Here is a 16,427-nt window from a genome sequence, read left to right as displayed (position 1 = left end):
AGAGAGAGAGAGCGAGAGAGAAGATTCAAATGTGGGGAGCACATGATCGGCCAAGTGATGCACGTGGTCCGTTCCACTGACGACGGCGACGCAGAGCAACAGCAGCAACAGCGGAAAGAAAAGCAATAGAGCAAACGCCAGGCAACCACGGGGAAGAAGAAGCTTTAACGGAACGGAGAGCACACGGATATCCTGCCCCACTGCCCCACCCTACACCCACACGTGTTAACAAGTGTCCTGTCGCGTGCGCGAACCCGGTGCCGCCCGACCGCAATAAGTGCAATACCTGAGAAGGGTCCCGGAGGTTGTTGTTGTTGTTGTTCTTGTTAAGTTTGTGCGTGAGAGTGAGAGAGCGAGCACGGGAGAGAGAGAGAGCGGGAGCAGAAGAGAGTGATACTTGGGAGCAATAGCCGGAAGCGGCCGGGAGTTGTTTCGCGCTGAACGCCGCCCGATCCGTCGTCAAAACGTCCGACGTACCGCTTTTCTCGTGGACGCCGCAGCACAGATACGCCGGTGGCGGCGGCGGTGGCGGCGTAGGCACCCGGAGCAGCACTCGGAGCAGCACGCGGAGCAGCAGCAGCGGCAGCGGCAGCAGCGGGGCCGGCGTCGGCGGCGTCGGCGGCGCCGCAGGTAGCAGTGGGCAGCTCGAGAGCCCGTCGGTAGCGGCCAGCAGCGCCAGCACCACCGCAGCGGCCATCATCATGAGCGATCGGGAGCGGGCCTCGTCGCCGACGTTGATCGAGACGGGATTAAAGACGCTGATAGGTGGCCGCGATAGCAACTATCCCCTGATAAGCGGGACGAATGGTAAGTCCACGGCACGCGAGATAAGGGGCCGGGGCCAAGCGACGTTCTTATGCCACGTGGTCCGTGGTTCAAGTCCTGGCGCGGTGCGGTGCGGTGCGGCCCAGTTTCCAGGAGCACTGGAATTGGGAGCACTCGGTCCGGAAAGTGATTATCTTTAAAATTAAGGCCCAGTTTTCGGGGTGCCCCGAATCGATCGGATCCCCCCCCGTTCCCGCCGTATCTCCGGCGGGCGCCGGCGGCCATTATGAGAAATTAATCAATTTTTGCAAATGAAAATTGCAATTTGATCAATGGACTTTCTGGGTGGAAGGACGAGTTCTGGGACGTGGCCAGCCGATACGGTGACGGTGGGCGAAGCGTGCCTCGTTCATCAATGGGATTGTACCCGTTCCGATCAGAATCGGAGTCAGTGCGAGTTCATTGCTCAATTGACGCCAATCCAGTAAGTCAGAGAGACCTGGTCCGAGGAGAGGGAATATTTCCATGAAGTCCCATAAAATCCCGGCGTGGAATCCCCGGAACCGCCGGCTTTTGCAACAATTACCTGCCGTGATCGATTCGCTACGGAACCTTGCGGCACCTGACCACACCGGGGGAATTCCGTTGACCGGAATGGGCGCGTAGGACGCTGCTGTTTTTGTCCTCCGTTTTTTTCCGTATGTAGGTGGAACTCCCGTACCGCACACATACACTAGCAACCGATCAAAACAAGGACAAGCTTCTGTGGGGTGCGGTGCGAGTGGGCCGTGTGTTAAAACGGGTGTAACGTCGCGCCCCTGTGCCCCTGTGCCTCACCTCTGGAGAAAGTGTGTCGTCAGATAATTGGACCACCGCTCCGGGTGTGTGGGTGTGTCGCTGGAGGAAAATTGTGAGAAGAACACAGTGTCATTTCCGGCATGCGGGAACGTCCCAATCATGGTGCAATGCTGGCCGGCAACATAATGGACCGTGTAGAGGGGCGCGCAGGAGGATGGCATAAAAAATGTATCTCATAGTACGGGTCCGACCGTCGAGGGCGACAGCGATAGGCGCACAGTGCGGGGCAGATTTTATCACCACCCTTGGATTTCGATGGCGTGTCCTTGTGAGGGTCTCCAGTTCTGGGGAAACTCCTGCTCTTTCAACTCATAAACGGTACGGCCTGGGACCTCCATGGGGTCTCCCCCCGTTATCCGGGAGCTGCGTTCCCGTGAGGAGAAGCGAGTGAGACTCACTGTGCGATGTGCACGTGCACCTCGATGCACTTACGGTTCAGTCGACGCTAATAATGCGCAACGTGCGCATCATCATCAGGGTCGTCGGCGGCGGTGGCCGGGGACCTTTGCAATGTTCCGGTGGGGGGGACGCCAAACGACGCTGGGGCCATCATCATCGGGTTAAGGGTAATTATTGTGAGCTATCATTATGTCATTTTATTACCGCTTGGGGAGCCCCAGCACTCGTTTGCTGGCTGGCGGAGGAAGTGGATGGCACTCTCTCCTCAAGGGGAAAGGGGGGGGGGGGGGGGGAGGCCACCACCTGTCCCGGTGCCGAAAAGAGGGGTTCCGGTCCGGTCAGGAAAGGAAAATTCGAATAAAAAATGGCGACCCGTCGGCGACATTCATTGTAACGGTCGTGTGTTGGTCAACATATGTGGGTGGCAGTGGGTGGGTGTGCGCGCGAGTTGGTCGCGTGTTGAGCGGTCTTTACCGCCCACCCGACCATCACCACCACGCCACCGGCCCCCGCACCGGTCGGTTTCGTAAACAAAAACTCAACCATTTTGGAATGGAACTCGGGGGCTGATGCCGATGGTGGGGTGGCCATCCGCCGGTGGCGGGATTTTATTTTTAACGTGAACCATTTTGCCCCCCCCCCCCCCGGAATGACCCCTTTCCTTCGCGCACCCGTGCACCATCGAAAATTCGTTAACATTCGGAACCCAATCGCCGCTCCGATGAGTGTTTTTTTTTCGGAACGCTCCGTGTCCGTTTGGGTGTTTCTGTATCGGTGTATTTATGCTGCAGTCCGGTGTGCGGTGGGTGTGCAATTTTACGCACTGTTGAACAATAACGCGGCCGAAAGTAAGCGAAAGCCCGAACCCGAACCCGAGAGCGCCCCCGGCAAGCGACCTGCCTCCAATTAGCGGATTGCGAAAGAACTCGGTCGGTCGGTCGGTCGGTCGGTTGGTGGCCTAATTGACGGGGCAGCTCAGCTGAACACACATTGTAACATCCGTCCGCCCAGAGTGTCAACTTGCCGGGACTGACTTCACTTTGCTTCGGCCCTGTCAATTGGCTGCCGATTTTGCTGGCGGCGAGCAAAATTAAATACGGCTCCACCAACCCACCCGGGAACTAGTGCGCGGGGGAAGGCGAACAAAATGTTTATTAGGTGGCAAAAATGGAATTAGTTTTGGAAGCCATCCAACGCGCCAGACTCCGTTGTTGTTGTTGTGGCCCGCCCAGAACGGACGGATTATCTCCGGGCGAGCTATTAGCCGTTGATGGTCCACACTCTCCAGAGCGAGTCCTCCCCGTAATGGCCTCGTGTGTTTGGATGGGTGACATTCGCTACAAATTTACTACATTACCACACTGGCCCCGGTCAGGATGGCGGTTGGAGCGTTCGAGGGGTTTAAAATTTCATAAACCGATTTAATTTCACGAGCACCGACAACCGGAGCTTGCTGTGGATAATTAAAGCGAAAAACAGCGGCCAAATGAGATTGAGGCGGGGCGGTAAACGATGGACATGCAAAAGGTTATCGCGTGCACCGGTCACACGTTGGCCGTTTTGCACCGAGACCATCAGCCGAGATTAGATCGCCTTCCGGAGGCGAACACTCAATTTAATGGGCAGCGCCTGAAACGCGAGAGATGGCTCTTGGTATTAGACCCCCCCCTGCGCCTAATTGGCTAACCTTCTAAAGAAAGGACACATCGCAAGGAGTGCGGTTTGAAGTGTTTGTTGTCCACTTTCGGCCGGGCCACAGCTGGACCCTCGTTGCAATGTCAACGGAAAGCCACTTTGCGTCGAATCGAAAGGGGCTGACCCTGTCTCGCAATTGTTCGCCACACTGTTTGCCCACGGGATTGACCTCGAAAACCGACTCCGCAGCAGCGGCGGCAGCCAGGCAGGATCTTCGAGGACTCCGAGGTCCCGGCACAAAGGCAGCCGCAGGCAGAGCCTGGCGGAATGTGGCGATGTTTTGCGCCCGGCTCCCGACTCAGCAGCTTGTTGATGGAACCATTTTTCTAAACAAACACCGCCCCGATTGACGGGTTCGAAGGGACCCGGACCCGGGGCGGCCACTCGGGACGAAGGTTGCGCCCGGTTTCGATTCGGCTCCGCGGCCATCTGTGGCGTGGCTTGGCAACGATTGCCGATGGATGAGATGGATGATGGAGCACGTACCGAGCACGTCCCGGGACCAGTTGCTCTTATCACCATCCGCGATCCATCCGCGGGCCTATTCTCTCGATGCCAATACCGGGGGGGGAGGGAGGGAGGGAAACAAAACACAGGCCTTGAGGAGAGAAAAAAAAGCGATTCCTCGGAGGAGTCCGAACGGAGTAGGAATTGATTAAGCGCCACCGACAGCACACTCGGGGACACGGTGAAGGTCCCCCCTAGCAGGGCGTTAGGTTAGCGGATCGAAAGCGATCTTGGGCTTACGATCTTACAACAACTATGAAATGAATCTTTTTTCCAAAGAAACCACATGTTTATTGTATTGAAATGAAAAACTATATTTTATTCAAAGGATGTCCCATCGCCAAAGAGTTCTCCGTCTTTTGAAGCAAACCAATTAGTCTTCCAGTTTTCGACTTCCACGAAAGATTCGAAGTGCTGCTCAGCCAATCCTTGTTCCATCACAGATGACAATGAATGATAATCGGAAGGAGTGATCTTACAAAAACAAACTTCGACAATCATGTGATGTGTTTTTGTAGCAATTTTCTTCGATATCGAATAATTTGCATGATGTCAAAACAAGTTACCAAAAAGCATGAATCTTTCCGATTTCATACTTGTGAACCTAAAAGAGACAAATGGAATATCGTGCAGTTCCAGCAACCGGCATCAATTTTGGTCGCGACTGTCCCAGAGCACTTGTTGTTCACTTGAGTGACGACGCGGGGTGTACGTCGGTTTTTCTAACCCCAACCCCCTCCGAACAATTGGTATTGGCCGGACACAGAGGTTGTCTCTTCGACCGACGCTCCATACACTCCTCTCCACACCGCCAGGGGCAAGCGGAGCGTGCGCTCCGGATGTGGTAAATATTACTTAATAATATTCCACTAACAAGTGTGCGAGACATACGACCCCATGCCGGACAGCGAGAGTGAGAGAGAGAGAGATGTGAATGCTGATGCGCAGTTACATGCGGCATTACGCCACGGAGACACGCGCGCGCAACAAGACATTATTATCGCATCCAGCATCTCGCGCAAACGTCGCGCGGCCACTGAGCGACGTTCGCGAGACGTTGCTGACCGCTTGGAGAGGACCGCAGGGGGGGGGGGGGGCCACTTCACTGGCAGGGTCGGGCGTACAAGAAATTGGCGCACTTGACACTGAGAGCCCGGGCGCTGAGAATTGAAATTCCATTCGCGCCCAAAATTAGTCGCCGGCTGCCGGGACAAAAACCCCATTCCGTCGCCACAGTTTACGATCGATCGTTAAACGGGGGACGTGATTCAGAGCGGGAAACGTGTCGTGTGGTGTGTCCACACAACAACACAAGTGGGTTGGTGGGGCCCGCCGTAGTCGTTGGGAAAGTCGTAAAAAATCATTTTCATCACGATGCGATGCGATGTGGCGGAGGTGTCCGAATGGAAAAACTGGAACGACTGGGAACATTAATTAGGCCCCCCCGGGCTGCTCCCGGTTTTCATGTGTCTGTGATTTATGCGCAACAGTGTTGCCCACCCCGGTGCCCATGCCGGTGACGGCGATGATGAAGTTGTTTGCCCCGTTGCGGCCCGGCCCGGGAAATTCAACGGCCGCTCTCAACGATTTCTTAATTATTACCAATAAAGAGATGCATATTTTAGTCGCCGCAACAGCCAGAAAGGGGCTACTGTTACTTTCAACGCTACGGAATGTACTGAATGTTGTCTCCTGAAGGCCAGCCTGTTGCAGGGCGCGCATCTTCGTGCGGAACCGGTCCGAAAGACGAGAAAAGTACACAAGATGAAGACGCGGAGGGTCTCGCTTTTTTCCAAGATCGTGTGGCACGTCGCGTGAGGCCCAGAAAGCCCACGGTGGCTACGGACTTTATCGCCGGTGCTTGAGAGGAATATTTCATGCACAACGGCCGGGACGGCCTTCAACAAGTGTGACACCGCACCGTCTGTGGATTTTCCCCTTGGTGGTCGGACGTGGCCGCCAGGCACAGAGTGTTTGTCTTCCCATTTGCCTCACTGGCCGTTAGGCGGTGGGGTCCGAAGTAAAAGGGGCCATGCGCACGTAAGATGATGAAAAATTAATTGGAAAAGCGCAAGACGAGTCGACGACTGCAGTCGATTAGCAATTCATGCTTTCCGTGGGATGACGACGTCCCAGGATGGTTATTGATTCAAAATTAATTTCCGCAAGAATATTTAAAACATCGTACCAAGGTTCCTTAGAGTAGCAAGGCCGATGCACGGAACGGCGTCAGTTACAGTGTTGCACACTGTTGCAGGCCTCCGTTACACGGGCCACAAATCCCCGGCCCGGGAGAAATGTGTCTCGACAAACAATCACAGCGTGTTTGGCTAAGAAGACAGCACAGTGAACTTGAACAGTCAGTCAACGGGAAGGAACAAGAAGCTCCAGACTTGCGATGCGTTAAGCTGTTAAACCAAATGAAATCCAGGGGAACGGCCTATCGCAAAGCATACACCGGGGTGGCCTCTAAGGAGCGCGCCCGGGAAACCCAACACCAATCCGTTCCGTTATCTTGGCCGAGAGTAAACTTATCCCGTTCCCGTTCTTTGCCTGGGCGACACCGGCGTGTCGTGTCGCCCTCGGGCACCTTCCGGGGTGTTTGTGGGCTTCTTGGGGCCGGAATTTAAACCCGGTAAATAACGGCCGCAGACACACACTCCGGTGGCTGGCCGAAAGAATGATGTAAGGAAAGTTCGCTTAAGAACTTCGATAAGACCCGGGTGGGGATCGGTAATGGCTTCCCGGGGGCATTAGAATGTGTGCAGGTCGTGCCTGTGGGTTTGGGTGGCGGCCCCGGCGCTAATGATGGTTTGCTAATCGTCTGTGTGGCCGCTCCACCAATTTCGCACCTTAGTTTCATGTTCCTACACAAGCGGGTTGCAACCTGCCCGGTTCCAACGACCCCAGCACGACTTCCGCTTCCGCTCCGGGAAGAAGGCTAGCGGAACAGTGTTTGCCAGCCAGCCGGCCGGCCGCCGCTGTTTGTTTGCCCGTGTCGAGGACCTCTTGGAGGTCTACCGGGAAGTAAATACTGCACCGTACGGGGCCCCTTTGGCCTTCGAGTCGAGCTGAGCCGAGGCTTCTGGTGGTCGGAAAAAGTCGGAAAAGTGGGCCCTGGAACCCTTTTCGGAGGGAAGATGATACCGCAGCACGGAACCGGAAGCGGAAACGAAAGGGAAAGTGAAGAAGGGGACAGGGGGGGAAGCCAGCCAACTAGCCGTGGAATGCCTTCGTGCATAATGGAGGCCGCTGCTGTGTGGTGCCTGATGAAAATATATCTTCCGCCTGTTGGCCGGCATAGAAAGCACTTCATTATGTTCCTCCGACGTGAGAGAGAGAGAGAAAGAGAGAAGGAGATAGGGATGAGGCTCTGGGGCCGGTGGGCAATCTCCTTCCGCAATGCTTATCTTGAGTTGGGTGGTCCGAACATGGCGCGAGCAGAGCGTGTTCGTGCGCTTCCTCCAGAAGGTCTCGCCCGAAAGGTCAGCCACCGCCGTCGCCGAACCCGATTGATAATCCTACCTCCTGGGAGCCGGCCTCACCGTGTGGCACGTAACAAAGGCACGGAGAGAGCCGCTCTAGAAATACACTTAACCTGAATTCCCGTGAGCCTCGGCTTCCGGGAGGGCTATCGGGCCATTTTCGTCGATTGGCGAAAGGTGTATTAATAGAAGGCGGAACCGGGTTGGGCGAAGCGGTGCATCGCCTTCCCGGGCCTCGGGACTCGGGAACCAATTCACTTTTTATCCGCAGCCTTTTACAACTAAACACAAGAATTGGAAGGTGGGCCAAGGAGGTGGCCCACGGCACGGCACGGAACGGAAAATCAGCTGCCAAAGGAGACACAACAAGAAATGTATTAACCTCCGCCGTTTTGCAGCCCCGGCCTTCGGATGATTTCGGAAATACGTTTGTCGCCGCCGCCGCCGCCGCGAGTCCCTTTGTAGCGGGGCCAAAAAGGACACCCGACAGGGCGCCCGACGAACGTATCGGACACGTACGTGGCCGCGCCGCGCGGACGGTTAGTGAAATCGATATTCCGCGGTGCAGGTGTGTTGGTTCTCGGTAGCAACGGCAGCAGTCGGTTCGTTGTGGGTCTTTTATTTTTAACTTTTGCACCACGTCGAAGATCGAAGGGAACCGGCCGCCGACCGACCGGTCCGGAAGGGAAATGGGGCCCACCCTGCAGTGGGCTGTTGGAAACCATTTTCCTGGTCGGATTGGATAATGCAAAGTTTATTGGGCGCTTTGTGGTCCCCAGTAACGGGCGATGTCCTGAAATCGAACGCCGAATCCGTCGGCCATCGGTGTGTTGTGGGCTTGTAATCCGGGTTCGGTCGACGAGCCTCGTTGTTGCACAAATTATCTACGTTGCATTTAACTGCTGGTGGTTAAACAGATGCAGGAGAACTAACGGGTTCGAACGTCTCGACACATGACACAATGTCGTTGCTTTTCCCTCGCTCTGCCCATTCCGCCGTGCCCGGTGACGACAGCGAGGACGATGACGAGTCAACCGGCGGTTTGACGAGTCTCACACAGGGAGAGAGAGAGAGAGAGCAAATAGACGGCCACGGATGGGTTCGAACCCCGAACGGCGAAGAAAAAATAGACTTCCACCCAAAAATCTGCTCGGTTCGACACGCTTGACTGACACGTCGGCATCGACCCGAGGCCGCCACCGAGCCGAGCGGCGCTGAACGAGTTTTTAATGGTAAATACAGATTTAAAATTAGCGAAACTAAGCTAATGTGAAAATTGTTGCCATGTTCGGGCTCGGCGTCTGCTGGGGTCTTCTTTTTTCCCCCCTCGGGAAGTCTAGTCACACAGCCCTTGTGACAGCCGCGACGCGTTGAAGCGACTGATCGGAAAGCGGACGAAAACTATTCTAACACGATCGCCCCCGAAAGACCGACACGAACCGAGCATCGGATGTGTCCATTGTTCGCTACGAGCGGTGTTAATGAGCATTTTATGAGAAAACATGTTGTCTACACTAATCGACATGAGGAATCCGGCCACGGCCCCCCATGGAAACAATCGTTGCCGACTGTTTTTCCGTCTCGGGACCAGTCTAGTGCTGCCAACGCCTCACGGGAGAACTGCCAAGACATAAGGGCACAATGGGCCCTTAAGAGCGAACGAAACAACGAAACCCTTTCAACCCCATTGTGACACAACTTCTGTTGACACTATCGAGTACCTCGGCGCCAGGTGCAACCGTTCTGGTCCCTCGGTAGGGTCGAAGGGAGTGGTTATCGCGCATTTGATTGTGAAACACCAAGAGGGGCTCAAATACTTTGAATGCGTTCAAACACAGCGATGACCAACGGCGTTGATTGAAGAATTGGCCACGGCGTATGTGCGCGACGTTGCCGCTCCCAACCGTTGCTGGAGACCTAACTCGCGAGGCGGCTCAATCAATTTTTACTACCCTGACCCGGCCTAGAACGTTCTTCTCCGTGAGTGATGAAGAATTTCACGGCCAATGTGGAGGATGGAGGCTGGTACGCGCTGATTGTTGCCAGTAGTGCGTGCCTTCCGAGGCGTGCCAGTGTTTGGTCTAGCCATTGGGATTACTGGAAACGAGCCGAGCGTGTCTGGGTTATTGGGATCTTGTGAAAGAGTTTACTAAATGCTTAGCCCTGAAAATGTATTTAAATTTTTCAGCCAAACTTTTTCTGAATGTCACAATTATCGTGCCGTATCTGACGTACGCCGTGATAAGGTGGGAAACCTCTTTCCGCGCTAGATGTTGGACATATTTTTCGACATCATTCACACGCTCTCGGTAATAACTTTGTTTGCTGACGAGCCGATTTCACAGTCACTCGGCACCGTGCGGGCTCTCGTATCAGTTCCTCTAAGCGCCCCAGATAGACCGTGAAGCATCGCTCGTACCAACACCAACACCGGTCCTTTGGATCGTTGTCGAGAGCGAGAAAGGGACGGAAAAGTAACACCGGCGAGGAATGATGGAGTCAGTCAATTAGCAATAAACTATAATTGATTTATATTTCAACCGGAGCACACACAGGATGAGCGCGAAAGGGGGATCACTTATCACCTTCGATGGTGGCCAATTCAAGGGTGCCCCGAGGACGGGCGGCGCTATGTTGCTACACACGGACCGGGCGAGCATCGGGCCTCGGGCCCCGGGCATAAGACACTCGCTCGGAATTGATGGATGGCATCCGATGGCGCACAGCAAGCCTTCGAGTGACGACTCGGTCTTGGGCGATGAGTGATTGATAACGCGTCCGTATTGATTGCCGTATCAGCGTGCCCCGATCAGATTGTAGTGCGTATTGCTGCAATAATTCATTAACTTGCCACAGACTGCTCGCGGGGCTCGTATTTACTTTTCATAAGCCACAGGCAAACACTGGCAAAGTCGTAAGCCGAGAAATTGGATTCCGAGTGCGACACTGGCCCCCCTTTGCCGGTTCATTGTCGTGCTCGCCGTCGATTAATAGGAAGTGTCTTTTTATGAGTGCCAATGTTGCGTCAAGTGATCTTCAAGATATTCTGACGACGGCACATTGGCTTATTTTTCGGCGAACTGTTAGCGCTGACCGATCGCTGGTTCGTTGCGATCGTCTCCGCTAACTCGAAGACCGGTTAACCTCGAGCGGGTCAGGAATTTCTTCCGCCAATTTCATCGCCAACATTGAATGACGTGATACACACATACAGCTACTCGGTTGATCAAGAGGCATCTGTGAATTGGCTTCGGTGATTGGAAACAGCGGCACCGACGCTTCGAGATCGTCGAATTTTTCGCTTCTGAGCTGGTGTAGGATGCTCAATCGATTCGATTGCTCTTCAATCGAATCAGTTAGGAAGCGCGCTGATTGGGTGATTGCGATCGATGTTCTTCGGGGAGTTGTTTGCCATCACCAATACCAAGCCCCGATCGTGGCAACTCCTTGGTCCCTTCTGCCACAAACACTCGTATGTGATCTTCCTCTCTCTCTGTGAAGCCGCGAATTGATCTGCTGCATGGTATATAAATAGTACTGACCTATCGTCGATCACGGGATACGATCGGAGGAGGGAAGGTGGGTGGTCAGGGTTGTGTTGTGGGTGGTATGCTGTTGCACTGTTCGGCGTTTGTGAAGAAATTTGTTTGAGAGCGAGAAGATTGATTAATTTGGCGATTGTTGTGGGCCGCGGCAACCGTTTGATGGCATCCACCGACCAAACAGTGGCTGTCGGTGGCCGGTAGAAACCAGATTAAGTCACAGCTTGTGTGCGTTCTTTGTTGTGCATATATTCGGGCCACACAAGGGGTTCCGAACATTAACATCTTGGGCATCGAAGGCTAAATACCAGGTCTAACCCATGAGAAGCAATCAAATGTTTATAACATTTAGAAGAAAAATTCTATTTTATTCAAAGTATGTGCCATCACTAGATTACATACGTTTTTACTATCTCTGCTGAATCGTGGATTCCAAAACGAAAGAATTCTTCGACTTTTCAAGTAAACGAATTAGTCATCCAATTTCGACTTCGAATGAATAGAATGCCAGGAATAATGGAGACGCCAGGTTTTTTTGGCTATTGTGCCCTACCAGGCGTCTCCATTCGGAATAGTAGAACTTTCAAAGATGGGTTACAATCTGACATAATTTTTTTTCCACCTGAAATCATCTACCTTATGTCAAAACAAGGTAATGAGACCAAAACAGCAAAACTGGGAAGTCCAAATTGACAGGTAGAGTCATCTTTTTAAAACCCCGCTTCTCAAGTCTTGGACCTGGTAAATGTATGAACGACCAGGCGTCTCCTTCGCCGTTTTTGCTTTTCGCGAAAAACTTGTACAATTTTCCATAAATCTAATCCACTTTTTTTTGCTCTCAATTGCTTTGCAGCGTTGATTAATCTTGTTTCCAGCTCATTGCCGACCCTCGCTCAATCGTTGATGGACTTTAATGGCTATGCTGTGGCCATGTTTCTTTCTTTTGTCCTAACTCCCAACGCAAAAAAGGGAAATGCTTTGGACTATGTGGTCACAAACCATTTCATCCTCAAATCGGGAGCGTCGTTGAAATTGATTGATTGTGTTCCATCACTCCGTTGGCGTAAACCCCGATCGTTTGTAAGCGAGATATCGTGTCCGTTGGGCATTCTGCCGCTGCCAAGGAGGGTGCCTCGGTCAGTAACTACAACTGTTGGGTGTTTGGCTTGGGAATATCAGTGCGAGAACAACAAGGATGTTTTTGGGAGTAATAAATATAGCGCTAAATACTCGTGTACTCGTGTTGGCGGCTCTAGTGGAGTGCCAGTTCGACTCCGATGGAGTTGATTACGGCCACAGCCGAGGCCCCGTCGCGAGTCGGAACACTTCATGCTGGCTTCGTGGTGCCACCGCCCCCGTTACATTGGCCCCGAATGTGGCGAAAGTCTGAAGCGGAACTGTCAGAAAAATAAATCGAAATGTCATTTCCAATTGCCAGAATTCTGGCCGCCCAAACATTTCTCGGTTTCCGTCGTGCTTCTGGCTGGCAGGGCAGGTCTGGATGGCCGCTCGTTGGAGCGGAAACTCCGGGCAAACGGGGTGGCCTGATTGTGGACTCATTCAATGGATTCCTCTCATACATCTCGGCGTTTTAGTGGATGATTTATGGTCATTTGCCACTCGGACTGTCAGGATGAGCACAGGCTTATCTTCGGTTCCGCTTTGGGTCTCCAAGACCCCGGTGTCGAAATACCGTTACTTTCCGTTACATAGTAAGTCGGACCGCGGAAAGGGTTTCTTCAGACTGCCCTGCGTTGGTTAATCGGAGGCTTTATTTATATCTTCTCTGGCAGCGTCGCGGAACACGGAATAAGATTGTTTCCGAACAGCATAATAAATATTCTTTGGTTGTCAATTATCACATGAGAATGCTGCGAATGTTATGGTGAGACATAATTTATGGTAATAAATCGACCTCGCAAAATTAAGTTTACCAACTGTCGGCTATCATTTGAATCGCGTTGTGCCGAATCCAAATTATCCGTTATCCGCTTTCAGAACTATTTAGAAAATTACTTGTATCGATTATTGATTAAATGATGTAAAATTTAAACCAGGAACAGTGGCCTGCGGACATTACAAGCCAAGGGCAATCCTTTTCCAACATCGTTTGCATGAGCCACAAAGGCAGAGAGTGCATTCGGCTAAATCGCTGAACAGTAACCGTTACGATTGGGTGGCTCGGTCGGTCCGGGGCCCGGGCTCGGGTCTATTACAATCGTTGTAATTTATTGGCAATTATCTGACATTATTTCATTACGCCGGGAGCCCGATAAAATGTTGACCAGCCAGCCACTGTGGTCACTGTCCGTTATTTGACCATCCGAGCTAGTGAAGCCCATCAATTGCGAGGATCGGATCGATCCAATATCGCCGTGGCCACCAGCCGGATTGGAATGCCATTGGAGCTGAAGCTAGAACTGACTTATGATGTCCATCCATTCGATGCGGTGCGGCAGTCCGCAGTGGTGTACGGAACAAGCTTTGGAATTAATGGCCCCAGCAAAGATTGTTGGTTGACTTTATCGGATTGCCAACACTTTTCAATTTACTTCCACTGAGAGCGAGCTTGAGGCTGAAATGTGCTGCAAATAAAGTAGTTCAGTTATGTCCACAGACAATTTGAAGTCTTTTGCGAGGGTGTTTGTTATCATCTGCGACATTATCCTTAGTTAGGGTGGTTAAAAAGGGCTTCGTGTTAGAATCCGTTCTTTCTGAATTTTTTTTTTCGAAGAGGGAGCTCCGAGATCCGTTTCACTGACAGCGAACGACAGAGCCCTCCGCGCCGAAAGACTAAGAAAGACTCCCCGAGAAATAAACGGAGGGGATCGGAAAATTTATGTTCTCCTTATGTTTACCGAATGGGTGATAATGAGGTCATATGCTGCGCCCTTGCGGGGCAGATTATGCGCTTCAGTGCCTGTCGACGGCCGTGGCGGTGGCGTCGAGAATCCTTGTGCGATTCCTTCGCAGCATAAGGCGCGGGTCCTCACGCGCTCGCTCGCTCGCTCGCGGTTTGCAACACGATGTCAAACGATAACAAATTATCGGACCTATTTGTCGTCTAATTTATCGTACGGCGGCGTTCGTGGGGCTAATGAAGCTGTCGTCCTTACGTTTATCGTTCGAATCGGTTGTTGGCTCAGCGGTTTCATAGAGGAGGGTTTTCCCTCGCGGATGCGGCCGCTTTGTCAACATGCCACTGGTTTTTGCGCGGTAATTTATGGGACCCATTTTGTGGCCAGCCCTTTGAGGGAAGTGCAGGGAACGCCGATCTTTATGATGCTAATGCAACATATTTTAAACTAGATTTTGTAACATTTACCGATTTGTGTTTTTTCTTTGCAGGTAAGCTTCGAGCGGATGGCATTGAGAGCGCTTAGTTGGTAAGAGCATTATTTTGTAAATGACCGTCCGTCAATGGAAAGAGACACGGTGCCCGGGTTCAAGGTGAAAGTGCTGCCGAACGTTCTGCTAGGCAAATCCATCATCAGTGGAAAAAAATGAACGCTAAAAATACACAAACACATCCCGCCCTGTAGCCCCTCCCGGCTAATGCACGCGCTTTGCACATGGAATTCGACCACCAGACCAGCGTTCGTGATACGTGATTCATTTCCCTGGACGGCAGATGGATCCTTGCGAAAGACAGGTTTTGGGTGATCCTTTCGACCGGAGCAACTGCCACGACGTCGCCGTCGTCATTATTTTCCTCGTCAGAACTCGACGCTTTTCCGTCATTTTCGTGTCCTAAACTACGCACTCATCCGGCCGCGGCCGTCCGTCAAGAGTTCGCGCATGTTTGCGGATGACTTTCCCCCTCCCTCATTTTGCCGTCGTTTATTCGGCGCCCATCGGAATGTGTCGACTGTCACTCAATTGGCAATCGAACGGAATGGTCTATTCTTTTTTCGATTTTAACGACGATTGAGTCGTCCGCGGAACGGATTGTAACAAAGTACGAACGAGAACGAGCAGGCTTTTAATTGTTATGAATTCTAATCGCATCGATTGGATGGTGGCAAAAAAAAGTGTTATGTTTCGTATGTTTACTTTGCCTTCTCCGAACACGCACTGACTGGCCACGGGCACAATGGCGCTGGCCGGAGTTGCTGACAGGCGAATCGCTGGCGTTAGGTCCGCAACGGTCTTCGCAAGTCGAAGGTGTGAAAAATGGACACTGTTTTCTTAGCAACCATGTTTTTCACGCCTACTGAGTTTCCCCAGCCTACACACCGGCACACCGCCGCCACCAACGCTCGATCTCGCGTGATGATCTTGCGCGATCGTTGTAGAGGACCACCACCACCACCAACGATGCTCATGATTTATGATGCGACATTTTTATGCGTTTGTACCCCGAGCCCATGAAACACTAGGTGTTCTCCCCATTGGTTTAATGGGCGCGGGTTTTAGCGTTCTCATCGTCTTCACGGTTCTTCCGGTTGGAATATTTTTGTACCCAAATCCATTACCGCAGTCGGGGCACTTTGGACACATTCGGCTGACGTTGCGCTGAGCTACATTGTTGCGCAGGCAAGCATCCTTTTGGAACGACAGGCCCCGAGAGATGATCGATGGTGCGGTCACCGAAATGGTCAGAAAATCGTCTTTCATTTCTCGCGCCCGAGGAAGTGCACTGCAGCTGCATGACGCATCCGCGACGGAAAGCGATTACTCATTGATACATTTTCCCAATCCCGCTGCAGCCAACCGCGAAGACGTGAGGGGCCTCGAAGGTTGCACATTCGGTGGCTTGAAATATGACGGTTGGGTAGCTTTCTCGAAAAACCAAAACTCACTTTGAGCATTTATTTTTGCGCCATTCGTTCGCCTGGCCGATTGTTTCGATAAACGGCACGTGGCGGCCCTTAACGATGCCCTCGAGTTTGTTTTCGCATTGTAGCATTAATTTATTTCAACGCCATTTGCAGTCGAGAGCATGTGTTTCGAGCTCAACCGGCGACAGTCATGTGACTGTTGGGTCTGCCGTTTGATGAGATGCGCGGTTTTTGAGATAAAATTTATTTCCCGCTCCTAGCCCCGAATGGCGCGTCGCGTCGTAATGTAATCGACGGGACAACAGTAAAAGAAAATTATCTCAAGTAAAACAACAAACAGCGGGGCCGCGCGCGCGCGCTGGCGCAAGACACGAAGGGCCGTGCGGTGCTTGTGT

The 16,427-nt window shown here is 52.5% G+C and overlaps 1 protein-coding gene across 4 annotated transcripts in view; it reads left to right on the top strand.

Moving 5' to 3' along the window:
• Positions 1 to 690: 690 nt before the first annotated feature.
• Positions 691 to 16,427, top strand: part of LOC131206587 (thyrotroph embryonic factor) — an 81,555-nt gene continuing 65,818 nt past the window's right edge. For all 4 annotated transcript variants that reach the window (XM_058199197.1, XM_058199195.1, XM_058199196.1 and 1 more), the window contains exon 1: positions 691 to 807. In XM_058199197.1, the coding sequence (XP_058055180.1) occupies positions 702 to 807 (106 nt within the window). In that variant the 5' untranslated portion in view covers positions 691 to 701. The remainder of the gene's footprint in view (positions 808 to 16,427) is intronic.

Source organism: Anopheles bellator, chromosome 1 (assembly GCF_943735745.2).
Source record: "Anopheles bellator chromosome 1, idAnoBellAS_SP24_06.2, whole genome shotgun sequence".
NCBI lineage: Eukaryota > Metazoa > Arthropoda > Insecta > Diptera > Culicidae > Anopheles > Anopheles bellator.
This window is presented reverse-complemented; position numbering and strand designations above follow the sequence as displayed.